Source organism: Neophocaena asiaeorientalis, unplaced genomic scaffold, assembly GCF_003031525.2.
Source record: "Neophocaena asiaeorientalis asiaeorientalis breed wild unplaced genomic scaffold, Neophocaena_asiaeorientalis_V1.1 scaffold91, whole genome shotgun sequence".
Taxonomy (NCBI): domain Eukaryota; kingdom Metazoa; phylum Chordata; class Mammalia; order Artiodactyla; family Phocoenidae; genus Neophocaena; species Neophocaena asiaeorientalis.
This window is the reverse complement of record NW_020173198.1, coordinates 14,189,265-14,204,240: the sequence shown is the minus strand read 5'-3', so window position 1 is coordinate 14,204,240 and position 14,976 is coordinate 14,189,265. Positions and strand designations below refer to the sequence as shown.

General features: G+C 44.9%; 1 protein-coding gene across 1 annotated transcript in view; it reads right to left on the bottom strand.

Moving 5' to 3' along the window:
* The window catches only part of LOC112399290 (uncharacterized), an 89,005-nt gene that overhangs the window by 73,345 nt on the left and 684 nt on the right, over positions 1–14,976 (bottom strand). Inside the window, exons 2-6 of the mRNA XM_024744364.1 lie at positions 13,619–13,805; positions 12,389–12,544; positions 11,825–11,958; positions 10,469–10,627; positions 4,146–4,326 (exon numbers count right to left, since the gene is read on the bottom strand). Of these exons, the coding sequence (XP_024600132.1) occupies positions 4,146–4,326; positions 10,469–10,627; positions 11,825–11,958; positions 12,389–12,544; positions 13,619–13,805 (817 nt within the window). The remainder of the gene's footprint in view (positions 1–4,145; positions 4,327–10,468; positions 10,628–11,824; positions 11,959–12,388; positions 12,545–13,618; positions 13,806–14,976) is intronic.

Below are 14,976 nucleotides of genomic sequence, written 5' to 3'. Positions count from 1 at the left end.
ATTCACTATGTGGGGAAACTGAGGCGGAGAGGCCAGGATGCAGGGGGATCCAACACAGTGAGGGCAGTGGGTAAGCTGCCAAGTTGAGAACAGGGAGATACTGAATACAGAGCAGCCCAATGCCCTGCCCTGAGGTACCAGTCCCACAGGAGATGGGAAGATTGCTCCACAGAAGAACAGAGTAACTGAAAAAAAAAAAAAGAAAAAAAAGGTCCACAGGTATGGGCCCCAGGTCCTCAGGGAGAGCCAGGACCCCACCCAACCATGCAACAGGGAAGCCCACCAGTCAACAAGAGCACGTCCACACATACATATATACGACGGAATACTACTCAGCCATAAAAAGAATGAAATAATGCCATTTACAGCAACATGGATGGACCTAGAGATTATCATACTAAGTGAAGTAAGTCAGACAGCGAAAGACAAATATCACATGATATCACTTATATGTGGAATCTAAAAAAATGATACAATTGAACTTATCTATGAAACAGAAACAGACTCACAGACACAGAGAACAGACTTGTGGTTGCCAAGGGGGTGGGAGGTGAGGGAGGGATGGATTAGGAGTTTGGGACTAGCAGACGCAAACTATTATATATAGGATGGATAAACAGCAAGGTCCTACTGTATAGCACAGGGAACTATTCAATATCCTGTGATAAACCATAGTGGAAAAGAATACGAAAAAAATGCACATATATGTATAACTGAATCACTTTGCTGTACAGCAGAAATTAACACAACACTGTAAATCAACTACACTTCAATAAAATAAAGTTTTTAAAAAAGAGCACCACCCCCCCACACATAGAGCATCCTTCCAAACAAGTTCCAAGTGACCGACTCTTAAACAAAAGCACATATCCAAGTCTTGCCTGGCATGTGGGAAAAGCCACTAACAGGAACTTCAGAAATAAAAAGAAAAAAGAAACTCAGGGAGAACAGACCAAAGCCCCCCAATTCTATAATTTATGCTTTCAGAGAAGAGAATATAATGTATTCATGGAGCAGGACACTCTAAGAAAAGAACTTTCAGGAACAAAAAATGAGCTCTTGGGAATATAAGCTAGCTAAAATTAAAACAACAGTACAGGGGCTGGCAGATGAAGTTGAGGAAATCAGCCCTCACAACAGAACAAAAGGACAAAGAGACAGAACAAAGGAGAGAAAAGAAAGAAAATTAAAGGCTTAGTTTCTGAGGAAAACATCTGACATTCCAGAACACAGAAGGAAGGAAATTACCAAAGAAACTGTACAAGAAAATTACCAAGACCCAAATGGTGTGTCTCCAAATGGAAAGGGCCTAAGTGCTCAGTACGGTGAATGAAAAGAGATTCATGCCAAGGCTCATCATCATAAGATTTAAAGATACTAGGAATAAAGAAAAGCTCCTGGAAGCTTCCAGAGAGCGAGAAAAGGGTCATAGACAAAAGATGATGGATCACAAATAGCACCAGACCTCTCAACTGATTCAAATCAACAGTGGAGCAATGTCTTCAAAAATCCCAAGGGAAAATAATTTCCAGCCTAGAATTCTCTATTCAGCCAGATCAAATAAAGAAGTTTAGGGGCTTCCCTGGTGGTCCGGTAGTTAGGAGTTTGCCTTCCAATGCAGGGGGTTGCAGGTTCCATCCCTGGTCGGGGAGCTAAGATCCCATATACCTCACGGCCAAAAAACCAAAACATAAAGCAGAAGCAATATCGTAACAAATTCAATGAAGACTTTAAAAACGGTCCACGTCAAAAAAAAAAAAAAAAAAAAAAAAGAGTTTAAACATTCAGGGTTTCAAAATGTTTACATCCTGTTATAGGTTGAATTGTGTCTGTCAAAAAGATATGAAGTCCTAACCCCTGGTACCTCAAAATGTGACCTTATTTGGGAATGGGGTCATTGCAGATAAAATTAGTTAAAATAAGATCATACTGGAGTAGGGGAGGCCCTAAATCTGATGAGTGGTGTCCTTATATGAAGAGAGAAATTTGGACACAGACATGGACGCACACACAGAGCACCATGTGACAACAGAGGCAGAGATTAGAGCAATGTAGCTACAAACCAAGGAACATGAAGCCTCAGTGGTCACCACTAGAAGTAGGAAGAGGCGGGAAGGATTCTACCCAGGGTCACAGAGAGAAAGTGGCCCTGCTGACACCTTAATTTCAGAATTCTAGTCTCGAGGACTGTGAGAGAATAAATTTGTTGTTTAAAGCCACCCAGTTTGTGGTAATTGGTTAAAGCAGCCCTAGCTAATGAATGTATCTCCCATGCACCCTCTCTCAGGAAGCTACTGGAAGATGCACTCCATCGGAACAAAGAAGTTAACCAAGAAACCACAGACTTGTGGTTGACATGAGTGCATGTGACGTGAGTGCAAGAAGCAGGGGCTGTGACCCAGAGAAGTGGAAGGCACTCCCAGGATGACAGTGAGGGGATGCCCTAGGACTACAGCTGTGCAACTGGTCTACACTGGAGCAGCAGAACAGAGGCTCCAGGAAGAGGGTCTACAAGAAAAATATGAGGACAGATTGAAACTGGTAAGTGATCTGACGTGTTCAACAACCTGGAGAAGAATTTTGCATTGTTGCTAAAAATTCTGGGAATAATCAGTAGGAGGAAAATAGAAAACTAATCAAACGGGGAAAAAAGGCTCTTATAGCTCCAGGAAAAACAAAATGTTAGAATCCTAGTATACCATGTGCCTCAGCTGTGAGGGACATTTATCACCACAATGATGTAAACATTGACTATTAACAAACTATAACTCTTTTAGGGGGATGGAGGGAAACAGGCATGTGAAAAGGGCTGGTGTAAGAGTTAAATTTTCTTCCTCTCTAGTAAGAAATATATTGAGAATGCCTATGAAATAAAAATCAAGAAATAAGTGTGGGGCTTCCCTGGTGGTGCAGTGGTTGAGAGTCCGCCTGCCGATGCAGGGGACACGGGTTCATGCCCCGGTCCGGGAAGATCCCACATGCTGTGGAAAGGCTGGGCCCGTGAGCCATGGCTGTTGAGCCTGCGCGTCCGGAGCCTGTGCTCCGCAATGGGAGAGGCCACAACAGTGAGAGGCCCGCGTATTGCAAAAAAAAAGAAAGAAAGAAGTGTGATTATTTTAAAAGATGGAGGGTCTGACAAGAAACAGCAAAAAGAATTTACAGTGCTTGCCATTTTCAGCAAAATTTGGGATTGGAAGACGTGAAGCAGAAAATTACTGTATTGGCTATAATTTTAACTTTTAAAAACTTAAAATTTTTTCAAGTACATATTACATGAACACAGAATATTATGAGCTCCCATATAACACTCACCCATCTTCAACAATTACCAAGTCATAGTCTAATTCACTTTTTAAACTCTGTATTACTTCAATAAAAATAAAAATTAGTTCAAAAAATTAATTCAAGGATAAAACCATGGTAAATTCATTTGTATTAAAAAAAAAAAAAAAGAAAGAAAGAAGTGTGATTATTATAAAAGATGGATGGTCTGATAAGAAACAGCAAAAAGAATTTACAGTGCTCGCCATTTTCGCAAAATTTGGGATTGGAAGATGTGAAGCAGAAAATTACTGTATTGGCTATAATTTTAACTTTTAAAAACTTAAAATTTTTTCAAGTACATATTACATGAACACGGAATATTATGAGCTCCCATATAACACTCACCCATCTTCAACAATTACCAAGTCATAGTCTAATTCACTTTTTAAACTATGTATTACTTCAATAAAAATAAAAATTAGTTCAAAAAATTAATTCAAGGATAAAACCATGGTAAATTCATTTTCTAAAGGAGAGAAAGAGTGTTCCAGGGAGAAAGAAGAGCAAGTGCAAAGGCCCTGAGGTATGTCTGGGGAACAGAAGAGAGGCCAGTGGGGCTGCAGGATGATGGGCAATGGGAAAAGTAGGGTGAGATAAGGTTGGAGAAGTAGGCAAGGCCCTGTAATGTAGAGCTCTATGGATGAGGGTAAGAAATCAGGATGTGATTTTAAGTTTCCTGGGCCGCATGTGAGGTCTGAGTCTTGAATTACCCAGGCAAACAAAAGGGAAGGGTGTTCCAGTTAGTGGGCATGGCTTGAGCAAAGGCCTAGAGGGCAGAAGTCTTCACCACTAACCAAGGACACTCCCTAGATGACACTCACCTTCCCACTTCCACAGGGTGGCCCTGGATGTGTCCTTCCACTGCAAGCCTGCCACGAAGGGCAGCCGCCCATTGTACTGCACCTTCAGGTATGTGCTGCTCTCCACGTGGGGCTGGCGGAGGCTCAAGTGGTGCAGCTGCGTATGGAAATCCACCTGCCTCGCGGGCACCTGCAGCACAAACTGGAGGAGACCCACACCCAAGATGCAAATCAGATCACGCTGTTCCTGACCTAGAACATTCCATTGGCTCTCCACTGCCACCTGAGATCCCTGGCTACCAGGAATTGCCCCACCCCACCCCACCTCAAAAAGAAACCCTGCACTTATTAGCAGTCACTCCCCATTGCCTCCTTCCCATAGACCCCAGAAACCTTTAACCTACTTTCTGTCTCTATGAATTTACCTAGTCTGGACATTGCTTACAAATAGAATCATCATTGCTTACAAATAGAATCATTGCTTACAAATAGAATCTTACAAACAGAATCATACAAAGGCCTCTGTGGCCTTTGGTGTCTGGCTTCTTTCACTTAGCACGATGCTTTCAAGGTTCATCCATGTTGTAGCAGGTGTCAGAAGTTCATTTTTATTACTGAATAACGTTCTATTGTGTGGATAAATCACTTTATCTATTCATCCATTGATGAACATTTGGGTTGTTTCTCCTTTTGGGTTATTACGAATAATGCTGCTATAAATGTTTTGTGTGGACATAAGTTTTCAATTCTCTTGAGTACCTAGGAGTAGAATTGTTGGGTCATATGGTAACTCTGCGTTTAACATTTTAAGGAAACACCAAACTCTTTTTCCAGTCACACCATTTTATGATCCCACCAATATGAGTTCTAATTTCCCTGCATCCTCACCAACACTTGTTATTGTCTTTTTTTTTTTTTTTCCGTTTCAGCTATGCTAGTGGATTTGAAGCAGCATCTCACTGTGGTTTTGATTTAATTTCCCTACTGACTAATTAGGTTAAGCAACTTTTCATGTACTTATTGGCCACTTGTGTACCTTCTTCAGAGAAATATCTATTCAAATCCTTTGTCTTTTTCCTGTTGAGTTGTAAGAGTTCTTCATATATTCTGGATACAAATCCCTTATCAGACATACGATTTGCAGATGTTTGCTTCCCTTCTGTGAGCTGTTATTTCACTTCCTTGATGGTGTCCTTTGAAGCACAAATGTTTTTAAGTTTGATGAAGACCAAAGTATTTTTGTTATTACTTATATTTTCAGTGTCATATCTCAGAAACCCTTGCCTAATCCAAGGTCATAAAGATTTACTCTTATGTTTTCCTCTAAGAGTTTCATAATTCTTAAATTTAGGTCTACAACCTATTTTGAGTTTGTTTTTATATATGGTATGAGGTAAGGGTCCAACTTCATACTCCTACACGTAAATATCCATTGTCCCAGCACCATTTGTTGAAAAGACTATTCTTTCCCCTCTTCAATTATCTTGGCACCCTTGTCAAAAATCAACTAACTGTAAATACGAGGGTTTATTTCTGGATTCCCAATTCTACTCTGTTGGTCTATATGTCTATCCTTACACCACTACCATAATACTGTCTTAATTACCGTAGATTTGAAGTAAGTTTTGAAATCAATAAAAGTGAATCCTCTAACTTTGTTCTTCTCTTTCAAGACAGTTGTGTCTACTCTGGGTCCCTTGAAATTCCACATGAATTTTAGGATCAGCTTGTCAATTTTAGCAAAAAGATAACTCGGGTTTTGATAGGAATAGATGGGGACCATTGAATCTGTAGATCAATTTAGGAAGTATTGCCAACTTCACATTAAATATTCCAATCCAAGTACATGGGATGTCTTCCCATTTATTTAGGTTTTCTTGAATTTCTTTCAACAATGTTTTGTAGTTTTGAGAGTATTAGTTTTACATTCTTTTGTTAAATTTATTCCTATTATTCTTTTTGATGGTAATGTAAATGAAATTGCTTTCTTAATTTCATTTTCAGGTTTTTCATTGCTAGTGTAGAGAAATACAACTAATTTTTGTATATTAATCCTGTATCCTGAAACTTTGATAAACTCATTTATTAACTCTAATAGATTTTTTGGTGAGTTCATTCGGGTCTTCTATATACAAGATCGTATCATCTGTAAATAGAAATAGTTTTACTTCTTCCGTTCCAATCTAGATGCCTTTTCTTTCTTTTTTCTTTTTCTTTTTTTTTTTTCTTTTTGGCCTAATCAAACTAGCTAGAACCTCCAGCACAATGTTAAATACAGATGGTGAAAGCAGACATCCTGACATCCTATCTTGTTACCGATCTTAGAGGGAAAGTACTTAGCCTTTTGCCATTAAGTATGATATTAGCTGTGGGTTTTTCATAGATGGCCTTTATCAGGTTGAGGAAGTGCCCTTTCATTGCTAGACTGTTGGGTACTTTTATCATGAAAAGGTATGGTGTTGTGCCAGATACTTTTCTGTGTCTATTGAAATTACCATGTGGTTTTTGTCCTTTATTCTATTAATATGATGTATTACCTTGATGGATGTTCAAGTGCTAAACCAACCTTGCATTCCTGGGATAAAACTCATTTGGTCATGTTGTGTAATCCTTTTTATATATTGCTGAATTCAGTTTGGTAGTATTTTCTTGTGGATTTTGCATCTGTGTTTATAAGAGTAATGGTCTTTAGTTTTTCTTTTCTTATGATGTCTTTCTCTGGTTTGGGCATCAGGATAATAATGGCTGCATAGAATGAACTGGGAAGAGTTTTCTCTTGACAGATCATTTAGTCAATTATTTTATAGTAAATTTATTTTATAGTAAATTAAGTCTGGCACTATTCAGTCCAGCCAAGAGGCTAAGAGCCTGAGGTTTGAAAGGAGGCAGACTGGACTTTCAATCCCAATTCTGTCACATAGTAGCTGTGAGACCTCAGCTAAGTCTGTTTACACCATTTCTCTTCTGTAAAGTGAGAAGAGATAATTCTTGCCTCACAAGGATTAAATGAGATAATACAAACAAAGCCTCTGACACATAGTCTGGCAATAATTAATGGCTCACCATTGATCACTCTGCCTTTCCCTCTTCTACTCACTGTCAGCTTCTTAAAGATAAAGATTATCTTACTCATACCTGTCTCCCCAGAACCTTGCATGGTGTCTGCCACGCTTATGAAGGCTTGCAGAAATGCTGCCACAAACCTCTAATCTCTTCACTTTATCTTACTCATACCTGTCTCCCCAGAACCTTGCATGGTGTCTGCCACGCTTATGAAGAAATGCTGCCACAAACCTCTAATCTCTTCACCAAAACCCTTGGAGCCAGATGTTTTCCAGAAATGAGAAACTTCTTCTGCTTCTGTTGACAGAAGCAGGGTATGATCAGAGGTAGGTAAGGTTATCCAAGGATGACTTCAATCAAGAATATGATTCAATAGGGGCTTCCCTGGTGGCGTAGCTGTTAAGAATCTGCCTGCCAATGCAGGAGACATGGGTTTGAGCTCGGGTCCAGGAAGATCCCACATGCTGTGGAGCAACGAAGCCCATGTGCCACAACTACTGAGCCTGTGCTCTAGAGCCTGCGAGCCACAACTACTGAAGGCTGTGTGCCTGGAGCGTGCTCCGCAACAAGAGAAGCCACCGCAATGAGAAGCCCGCGCACCACAACGAAGAGTAGACCCTGCTCGCCGCAACTAGAGAAAGCCTGCACACAGCAACGAAGACCCAACGCAGCCAAAAATAAATTAATTAATTAATTAACAACAACAACACGTGAAGTTCTCCAAGGTCCATTGCTAAAGGACATACAACATGACTCACCAAACAAAACTAAGTGCTTGTGACAGCTCCACAGAGCAAACGTATAGAAAAAGATCTCCTTTCCAGTTCTCCAGATTATAACCATGGTTCTCTCCAGGCAGCTGAGGAGGGGACCAGGAAAAGTGATGGTAACTGTGAAAGGGAATTTTAGCCTTACTTTAAATGTTATATTTTTTCACAAGGAGAATTTATTCATGGAGTATTGGTATGATTTAAAATCAACGTAATACTTAGGAATGAAGTTAAGCAGGGAGACAAAAGACTTGTACACTGAAAACTACAAAACATTGCTGAAAGAAATTAGAGAAGACATAAATAAATGGAAAGACATCTTGTGTTCATGAATTGGAAGACTTAATATTGTTAAGGTTCAATACTACCCAAAGCAATCTACAGATTTAATGCAATCCCTATCAAAATCTCAATGGTATTTTTTTGGGAAGAAATAGAAAAGTTCATCTTAAAATTCATATGGAATCTCAAGGGACCCCCAAATAGCCAAAACAATCTTGAAAAAGAAGAACGAAGTTGGAGATCTCACAAAGCTACAGTAATCAAAACAGTATGTTGCAACATAAAAGAAAGACACATAGACCAATGGAATACAATAGATTGCCCAGAAATAAACTCTCACATTTATGGTTGGGGGAAAGGACTGTCTTTTCAACAAATGGTGCTGGAAAAACTGTATATTCAATGCAAAAGAATGAATATACACAGTTCAACTCAAAATGGATCAGAGACCTAAACATGAGAACTAAAACCATAAAACTCTTAGAAGAAAACATGGGATTGAAAAGCTTCGTGACATTGGATTTGGCAATTGATTTATTGAACATGACACCTAAAACACAGGCAACAAAAGTAAAAATAAATAAGCTGAACGACATCAAAATTAAACATTTTTGTGCAACAAAGGATGCTACTCATAGAGTAAAAAGGCAACCCACGGAATGGGAGAAAATATTTGTAAACTATATATCTTATAAGGCGTTAATATCCAGAACATATAAAGAACTACAATTGAACAACCACAACAACAAAATCAAGAAGCCTGATTCAGGGCTTCCCTGGTGGCGCAGTGGTTGAGAGTCCGCCTGCCGATGCAGGGGACACGGGTTCGTGCCCCGGTCCGGGAAGATCCCACATGCCGCGGAGCTGCTGGGCCCGTGAGCCATGGCCGCTGAGCCTGCGCGTCCGGAGCCTGTGCTCCGCAACGGGAGAGGCCACAACAGTGAGAGGCCCACGTACCGCAAAAAAAAAAAAAAAAAAAAAGAAACCTGATTCAAAATGGGCTAAGGATGTGAACAGACATTTCTCTAAAGATGATAATTAGACAGCCAATAAGCCCACGAAAAGATGCTCAATGTCATCAACCACTAAGGAAATGCAAACCAAAACCACAAGATCCTCATACACATTAAGATGGCTACTATAAAAAAAAACCCAGAAATTAAGAAGTGCTGGTGAGGATGTAGAGAAACTGGAACACTTGTGTGCTGATGTTAAGATGGTGAAATGGTACAGCTCCTATGGAAAAGAGTATGGAAGTTTCTCAAAAAATTAAAAGTCAGATTATTGTATGATCCAGCAATTCCACTTCAGGATATACACCCCCAAGAATGGAAATCAGGGACTCATACAGATATTAGTACACCCACGTTCATAGCAGCACTATTCACACAAGCCACATGTGGAAGCCAAGTGTCCACTGATGAATGAATGGATCAAAAAAACGGGGTCCATCCATACAATGGAGTATTATCCAGACTAGGAAGGAAATTCTGACTCATGTTACAATGTGGATAAACCTTGAGGACATTATGCTAAGTGAAATAGGCCAGTCACAAAAAGGCAGATGCTATACAATTCCACTTATACGAGTTTACCTAGAGTAGTGAAATTCAGAGAGACAGAAAGTAGATTGGTGGTTGCAGGGCCTGGGGGAGGGAAGGATGGAGAGTTACTGTTTAATGGGTACAGAGTTTCAGTTCTACGAGATGAAAAAGTTCTTGAGATAGACGGTGGTGATGGCCGTGCAATATGAGGGTGCTTAATGCTGCTGATCTATATGCCTAAAACTGGTGAAAATGGTCAACGTCATGTTACGTATATTTTACCACAATTAAACACTTTTAAAAACAATTAGGAAACTCAGAAAGGTAACGTGTGCCTTATAAGAGCACATACCTGTTCAGGGGCTAAGCACTCAGTTACTCCTGATTTACCAAAAAGAGCTCACCCTCCAGGAAAACCTGCAAGTGAACCGTTTCCAAAATGCATTTTTACGCTGGAAATCTGTATTTCCCAAGCGCCTCTTGCAAACTGCCCCTTGGCACACCAGCAAATGTTTAACTGCCCCAGGGGCGAGGGGGCTGGAGATGCCACAGGTAAGGTCTCTGAGCCTGAGTTTTAGCTCCTGCGTCCTTGCAACCAAGACCTGCAGGGACAGGCAGTGGGGCTGCCCAGCTGCCATGTGCAAGCTGAGCCCCAGGGACGCGGCTCTGCGGAGGCTGGACTCACCTCCATGAAGTAATTGCTCAGGGCTGGGCCCGAGTCGTTCTGGAAGGTCTGGTTGATGCGGAGGTGCCTCTTGTTGCGGCTGTCATCCCAGTGCCTCCCATAGCTCGCCTCCAGCTCCCAGTGGAGGTGGCCTGAGCCCTCCTCATGCCGCAGCTGGACCTGGGACACCCCACCAGGGAGACCCCCAAGGAAGCCTTGTGTCCGCAGACCTGAGCCTCCCCACAACCACCCGCCCTGAGATGCAGGCTTGCTTATCTGGGGTGACAGCTCTGTAGGAAGCACAGATTTTTTTGCACTGGTTTTGATCTTGTAAAATATTGCATTAGAATACGATTCACCTTCACAATTTCTGGTGTCCCCTTAAATTCTGGCCCCGAGGTGAAAAGCTAACCTGCCCCACGCTGGTCCATGCCCTGACAAGGAGTAGAAAGAGTCAGCTGCCATGGGAAGATGACTCCTGATCTGCTTCATATGAACCCAAAATCTCCCCCTCCCCTCACTCTCCCACAGCAGCCTCCGGCTCCGTGGACAGATCCTCTGTGGATCGGGCCTTCCCACCTGTGGGCTCCTGGCAGCCACTGTCTCCTCCTACCTCTGAACCACAGGTCGAGGCAACACAGGCTCATCCATTTATTCACTCACTGAACACGTTTTCCCCCAAGTACCAAGTAGATACTTCGCTGGGCACTAGATAGCCAGGAATGAAGAAGCCAGCAGCCCCCTCCCTTGTGGGGGCAACAGTTCAGGGGGGGAAGCAAACTTGTAACAATTAATAAAGGAACAGTCACTTCTCCCTTTTGCTCACCCCACCAGCCACTCTGATGAACTGCCAGTTCTTTAACCGCTCCAATCACCCTCCAGCCCCAGGACCTTTGCACTTGCTGTTCCCTCTGCCTGTGGCACACTTCCTTGGGAACAGAACTATCTCATATTTTAATTTTCAGCTTAAAATTCATTTCCCCCAAAGAAGCCTTCCCTGCTGCCCTGTCCAAATTAGACTCCCCTGTGCTACGTTCTCTCGGCCTCCGCCCTGTTTACCACCCATGGCACTTAACGTTTCCCTTGATTTGGTCCATGTCTCTTGCTCTCTACCACACACCCTCCCCCAGCAATGGAATGGCAGAGACCAGGTGCTGCCTTAAGCACAGCTCTCCCCTAGTGCTGGGCAAAGAGTAGGTATTTAATAAACACCAACTGAACAGGGGAAAGGTGAGACTAAAGTTCCAATTCCTAATCCATTCCCATTCACAACCTTGAGTAAATACATCTCTCTAACGATGGGTTCAGGGTGCTCACCCACCACTTCCCTAACCCCGGGGGCTCTCTCCAGACCCCCCGCCCAGCCCCGGCACCCACCTTGTGGCTGAATGCTGGGATCTGCGTGCAGTGGAGCTCGTGGTCCAGCTCCAGCTTGTAGGTGGCCTCTGAGCCGCTCTCCACCCGCAGCTTCTGCCTGGTGCTGCACTCCTGTACCAGCTGCTTCGCCTGACCTGTGCAGGGCAACCCAAAAACCCCTGCCCTTCCTCTGCCAGGTAGCCCTCCATCCTCACTGCAAACAGAGGAGCGTCCAGTACAGCCCAGCTTCAGCCAGCCCCCTGGATCTGCCTCACCTAATGTCACTCACTGGAACCTGCCGATGGGGAGGTTTTAAGAGACCGATTTATGTCCCACCCCCAACACACACACACACACACACACACACACGTAGTGTTGTTTGTTTGTTTGTTTGTTTGTTTTTAACAGGCAGGTGCTCAGCTCCACACAAAGCCAATGGAATGACTCACTAGCTAAGGAGCCTCACGGTGAGGCCAAAACACCCGAGGTGACAGTGGCACCTTAGCCCTCGGAGCCACAGCCCCGGGAGACGGTGCAGGTCCGGCCACTCCCCACCTCGCCCGCAGCCAGCATGCGGTGCCGTACCCAGGAGGCCATACTTGATCCTCAGGGAGCTGGTCCAGAGGCGGGCCCGCTGCCGCAGCAGGCCTTGGGTGCGCACCCCCACAAGCCCTGGCACGAAGAGCTCGCCATCCAGGGCCACCACCTGCTGCCCTTCCTCCGCCTTCTTCTCCAGCAGTGCTGCGGGGAGAGCAGGCATGGTGTGGTCATGGCCTGCGCCCCAGAGACTGACACCCTACCCCCAGCACCAGGTGAGGAAAGGAAGTGGGAACCGCCCAGGTGGGTATCGCGATAGAACCAGTGCCTGAGTCTCCGCCAAGGAATGCTGCCATCAGGGCCACTGACTGTGTTTTGCACTGTCCAGGTGGCAACCCCAAAAGTCACTTTTGTGGGTCCAGACCAAAAGTTTTAAATAAAGTAGAACAAAATAGAATGGACCAGAACATAAATGACAGTGCATCAAGGATCATCAGGTAAATTTCACCTTCTGAAACTTGTTTCTGCTACACTGATATTCAGCCAGATCACACAGGTATAGCCATGCAGGTTAAAATATCAAAAATGCATAGGCTTCCCTGGTGGCGCAGTGGTTGAGAGTCCGCCTGCCGATGCAGGGGACACGGGTTCGTGCCCCAGTCTGGGAAGATCCCACATGCCGCGGAGCGGCTAGGCCCGTGAGCCATGGCCGCTGAGCCTGCGCGTCCGGAGCCTGTGCTCCGCAACGGGAGAGGCCACAACAGTGAGAGGCCCACATACAGCAAAAAAAAAAATGCATAGGCCAGCTAGTCAACAGCCCTAGCCACTCACATCACTCCCCAGGAATCTCCAAGAACACCCCACGAGCGGCATCGCCAGGAGGGCTCCAAGCCAACTCTGGCACCAGGGTGGGCATCTGGTCAGATTGGTCAGTACCCAGGTCAGGCTGCGTGTTCAAGATACAAACAGTGCCCCATGCGATTCGGGTCAAAATGCGAAATGTGTTTTTTACACATTGTGTGACATGTAATGTGGGTCAGAATCCAAACACCCCAAAAGGTGCTGGTTGACGGTTCCTGCAGAGCAGTCGAGCGCATTGGAGGGGCATCTGGGGGACTCAGGCAGAAGCTGCGAGCAGATACAGAGCCTGGATTTTCCTTGGATGGAATGTGAATACTGGGGGATCGGGTGATGGGGACTCCAAGTGGGGCACTCCACCCTCCCCTCCCCAAGCCTGGCCATTGAAGAAAAGTGGCAGAAAGGGGTCCCTCCTCCTACCTGACACGTGGGCCTGGTCACTCAGCAGGTTGCTCAGTGACACGGAGAAGGCCAGCCTGCTGCCTGCCTGCCGGCTGAGGTTCCCGGCGAGGACCACAGGGCTGCCCGATGTCACCAGTTTCACCTCCAGCTGGGCCTCGATCCGCTGAGCCTCACCACCTGCTGCTGGCCACAGGTTGCTCCGGCCCTGGAAAGGCCCCAGCATCCCTTGAGGGGACAGGCTCTGCCAGCAGGCTCCACCCGGACCGCAAGAACCAGGAGCGGACAGAGGGCAGGAGACACAGCCTGGCTAATGGGCTTCTAGGCTGATCCTCCTGCAATTTCTTAAGCTCAATATTGTTCAAAACAGGTCATCTCTGTTACAAATTCAAACATAAGTTTGAAGGACCCTTCCTCCCTATCCCCCCAACCTCAACACCCCATCCAATCCATCAGGGACTCTGGCCAGCTCTCCCTGCAGAATATTCAGGGACCTGACCACTTCAGCCACCTCCACCACTGCCCCAGCTTGAGCCTGCTCATCGCCACTGTGTTCCTGTGACATTCTTCTCCCGGCTCTCCTGGCTCCCACCCTGGTGACCAGGGCAAGCCCTTCCATAGGATCATGGCACACCTCTCTTCCTCAGGGTAAAAGCCAAAGTCCTTGCAAAGGCCAACAAGGCCAAGACTGTCTCCGGAAGTCAGCAGTGCAGCCCTGGCCAGACGCAAGCAAAACTGCCCACAGACACCGGGAGGCAGGACACACAGATGGCCCCAAACGTGCTCTGTGTCTCCATCATTGAGGTTTTCCAGAGCAACTACAGCCCGTAGCCATGGCAGCTGTCATCTCTGACGGCCACCCCAACTGTAGACCAATCCCAAGGACCTCTCTGCTGCTGCCAGCTGATCTGTTTACCCAAAAGATGTAAAAACGACCTATTTCCAGACTGTCCACTACTTTATACTCTCTTGTAAATCCTGTTTTTGCCTTTGTTCCTTGACAACGGTCACAAATCACTCTCTTCTGATCACTCTTTGGCAAAGCCTTACGTGATCTGTCCTCCCACCTTTCTGTCCCTTCTCCTATTCCGCTCCAAGCACACGGGGGCTCAGGCTGTGCTTCGGTGCACTTTCCTGCCCCAGAACCTTTGTACATGTTGTGCTCTTTACTTGCAATACCCTTCCCCCAGAGAACCACATGGCTCTCTTCTGCACACGCTTTATGTCTTAGCTAAAAGCTATCTTCTCAATCAGGCTTACCCTGTCGGTCTATTTTAAACTGAAGCCGTGGGACTTCCCTGGTGGTCCAGTGGCTAAGACTCCACACTCCCAATTCAGGGGGCCCGGGTTTGATCTCTGGTCAGGGAACTAGATCCCAC